At 45.6% G+C, this 4183-nt stretch overlaps 1 protein-coding gene across 3 annotated transcripts in view; it reads right to left on the reverse strand.

Annotated features, from left to right (window-relative positions):
* The window catches only part of KDM2B (lysine demethylase 2B), a 103703-nt gene that overhangs the window by 98819 nt on the left and 701 nt on the right, over positions 1-4183 (reverse strand). For 2 of the 3 annotated variants that reach the window (XM_071445048.1, XM_071445049.1), the window contains exons 2-3: positions 3462-3606; positions 265-343 (exon numbers count right to left, since the gene is read on the reverse strand). In XM_071445048.1, coding sequence (XP_071301149.1) covers positions 265-343; positions 3462-3606 — 224 coding nt within the window. Of the gene's footprint in view, positions 1-264; positions 344-3461; positions 3607-3784; positions 3927-4183 lie in introns of those variants that run through there. The other variant, XM_071445050.1, reaches the window with a different exon arrangement.

Here is a 4183-nt window from a genome sequence, read left to right on the forward strand (position 1 = left end):
AAAACCTTGGATTTCATTCCTAACTTTCACTGCTGACATACTTTGACTGTGTAGTACCATGCTGTATGCACTTAACTTTTATAGACTTCATTATCTGCTTGTTTATAAGTGGAAAATAATCATTCCTCCTCTCAAGGCTGCTGACAGTCTTACTAATTGCAATCCATTTTGAGATCATCAAAAGAAATATCAGATACAAGTAGAAAGCATAATGGTTATTTTATAAAAGCATTTATTAATCACCAAAATTTGATTGTAACTTACTTAATTCCCAGTCCATCCTTATTTCTGAAGATGAGGGGAACTCTGAGAGCTTCTCTTTGCACATACTCAAAAGTAAAATCTGTGGAAATGAATCAGAACAACATCCCAAAGCAATTACAATGGTGTTGGCACCTCACAGTTACATTTTCTCAGACTCTCCCCATTCCCCTTTTCTCACCAAAGAACTCCCTATCACCTAAAGAGAAATAGAAAGAGAATGCATATTTTAGATCCAAACCGGAAACCCAGTGACAGACAATGCTGTCCCAGCTGCTCCCTATTTTTCCTGTTCACTGATGCACATAAAATAGAAGCCAGTCAGTTTGTCAATTAAGGTCTGTGTTGAAACACCCAGGCTGTAATGAAATACCAAATTAACAGTTAAAAGATAATCCTGACCAAATACTGCAAATCAGTCAGGTATTTTTGGGCAAATGTGTAGTTTAAAATGTATGTGTAAGTTTAGATTTTCTAAGTTACACATTTCTACTTAGATAAATATAAATTTTCTTGTGAGCATTATCTGGTTCTACCAGAGAGCTCTAATTCCATGAACACATAATTCTTTTTATGTGGGGGTTACTCTTGGTTTCAACAGAACAACTTTTCTTTTAATTAATCAGCAATGTAACTCCAGGAGCTGATAGGCAGATTTTACACAGCTCCTGGCACTTAGAAAGTCTGTGAAAAATGAATTGTGGGGAGTCACAGTATAATACACAATCAAAGTGAAAATTAAATATAAATTTGTCATGTTAACACTGGCCAGAATTACCTTGCTGCTCCTCTCTGAGGATTACACAGGACTGGCCTTTCCTGGGGATTTCTCTATGCATGGTCTGACACAATAGCAGTGATTTGGGGATTAGAGAGGAAGTTACAAGGCAGCGATTTGGGTGAGCCATGGCTACAAAACCCCACACTCAGTTTGGAGCCTTCTGCCACAGAGAGCAGAGGAATTCCTGCAGCAGCCATGGACTGTTTCTATGGCTCTGCTATTCCCCCATTTTACAGGAAAAAATGACTTTTATAAAGCCTTTCCTACACTGCCCTGGAATGACAAGCACTGCTTGAGTGTCCAGCACTACAGAATGCCCTGCAAGCCCAGAGCCCACTCCCTGCAGGTTATTCAGGCACACAGGAGCAGTTTCACTCCAAGATTCTTCCAGCTGCCCACGCTCCCTGGGCCAGCACAAGCACCTCAGCCTGAGCCTCCATTCCTGATGTTTCTCTGCTCTAAAACCCACACTGAAAGCAAGAGGAGAGCCAGAGGCCAAACTCCCATGCCTGCACATGTACTGCCCTCTATTTTTACTTTTTCTTTGCTGTATTCAGTTGGTAATTATGACAAGTAGGGATGTAATGTTCCTACTTAAGAGTTACCAAATCAGAGCACTGTAATTATCCATTTACAGAAACATTACAACTACAGAAACTTTATTGCCACTAGTGTCAAAGGAAGTGTAATGAACACTCCATTTAACTAAGGTTACCCAGTAAATATTTCTGTGCTAAATAAGTCACCCTTGCCCATAGGCATCCCCATTAAAGCTATTGCCTTTTGGTAAGCAATAAATAAACTACAGAGACTTTTCACAGACACTGATCCGAGTCAGAAAGTCAACAAACATCAGGAGTAATATTGGTGGAAGAAGCAGAGGCACCTATGTAGCCTTGCAGACTAGAGAACAAGTAGCTATAACAAACTGCATTCAAGGCAAAATTCACACCACTTCAAGATGAGTTATCAGTGAAAATAAAAACATGGGAAGGACATGGGAAAGAAAAAAAAAATATTGCTCAACTAATTCCATGTGTTCATATAACTTGTTTTATTCTTCCATACTACTGTCATTGTTTCGACCAGATTCAATTCAACTCTTAGGTTTATAGAGAAAAAAAGTAAACCAATAGTAAAAATAAAAACAGAGCAAATAGCAAGGCAGATCCTTTCTTCCTAATGCCCCAACAAAGCATTTAAATCCCTTGTGGGGTTGAACAAAGCCGACACAGACCACAACAAAATAACAAAAGACACTCATTTATTTTCAAGTTCCCTAGAAAGGAGAGAACTGCCCAGAGATTTTGGAGCTGCCAAGCCAGGGAAGATGTGGATTGTACTATCCTTAGCATGGAGCAGTGGCAACCATTGGAGTGTCTGGAAGCTGAGGGTGGAATGCAATCATTTTCTGGAAAATTAATTAACATTTTCCAGCTAAAAAATAGTTGCTTGTGTTTTGTTTGGAGGAAGAGGGGTCAGGGTTGAGCTTATCTCCTAAACAAATACCTTCCTAAATAAGATAGGTATTTAATTTCTCCACCACATCAACTTTTCTAAAAGGAGCTTAAAATGCTCATGCAAAACTAAGCCTAAGGGAGAAAAGGAAACTTTCTAAACTCGATTAGTGCTTCCACACAGCTAGAGCAATTTCAGGAGGATTACAGCCAAAACTTCTTTCCTGAGAGAGCCATCCTAAACCGGCTCCTCAGTCAGGCCGAGTTTTGGTGACGGCCATCTGGGATTGGGGATCCGTGTCAGCAGCACAGCGGTCAATAAAGGTGACCTGCAGCCCCCCCGGCCCGCTGGGCTCCCGGGCAAAGCTCTCCCGTTTCCCCGTGCGGCAGAGCGGGGCTGTCTGGCTCTGCTTACGGCTCCGGAATTCCAGTCACCTCAGCAAAGCGAGGAACTTTGGGGAGGGGAGCGCTGTAATTTAATATATGATAGACACACAAAGAAGTTATTGACTTTAAAGTCTCCGAGCCTGGCGAACGGGCTCATCAATCGCACCCTTTCGCAAAAGGGGTCCTGGATTCAAGAGGGGGCGGAGAGGGAGCAGGAATCACCTCTGGCTAAGTGGGGGCTGGGGTTTCGGCCTCTCCCGTGCCAGGAGCTGATTCCTGCCCAGCCCGGTGCGGCGCTGGGGTCACGGCGGGGGGAGCACTGCCATGCATCACCGCGCTCATCCCGCACCGCGCCGGGGCAAAAGCTCCTCCGGGTGCGGGGGGACGGGCCGGGGCAGCCCCCGGGACGGGCCGGGCTGCAGGGCCCCACCAGCAGCCGCCCCCGGTTCCCCTCGGGCCGGCAGCGTCACCGGATCCCCGGGCAGGGGCGCGGGCGCGAAATCCGAAGCCGGAGCGGAGCCGCACGTGGAGGCGGCGGCGAGCGCGGCCGGACAGCCCCGGCCCGGCTGTGTTACCTTTGCCGTCCATGGCATGCACGAAATCCCCGTGGTACATTTTACTCTTTAATTTCTCTTCCAAATTGAAACTCCTGATGCTGACAATTTCCTCCACGTCCGAGAGGTCCTCGTTCTCATCGTACCGCCTTCGGCCGATGCAGCGCTAGAAAAGACACAAAAACCAAAATAAAACACATTGTCCGGAAAAGAAAAAATCGAGGAAAGCACATGGATCGTGCACAACGGTTTGATAAACACATTCTGGAGGAAATAATTAAGATGGCAAGGCACAAACTGAACAAAACCTGAATCCAAACAAGCTCCAACCCCGCTGTATGCACCTTTTCCATCCCGTGACACGGAACTCGGCAGGAATAACAGGTGCTTGGCTTCAGGAAAACTCAAACTTGGGCTGCTGAGCAGGGGCTGGCGCTGGAAGGCGAGCGGGGGACACGTAACTCGCCGACAATTCACAGGCTACAGCACCGAAGCGTTTTGCAATCCCGTAAAAACCCTTGAACGGCGGTAAACGCTCGTTAACGACCGGATCATTCTTTTAATTATTATTATTATTATTGTACGTGAACAAGAGCTAATTCCCCGGTGAAGGGAAGGGGGGCGAATCTTCGCATCTGATGCCCAGCATCCAGGTTTCGGTATTTACATAATCCGAGTGTTTCCATAGTCACACCGGAAGCGGCGATTTAAAAACCAGATCGCTTTATGTAACGCCGCGATGG

The sequence above is a fragment of the Agelaius tricolor genome, unplaced genomic scaffold, assembly GCF_023055355.1.
Source record: "Agelaius tricolor isolate 1412-34295 unplaced genomic scaffold, bAgeTri1.0.p SCAF_20, whole genome shotgun sequence".
Lineage (NCBI taxonomy): Eukaryota > Metazoa > Chordata > Aves > Passeriformes > Icteridae > Agelaius > Agelaius tricolor.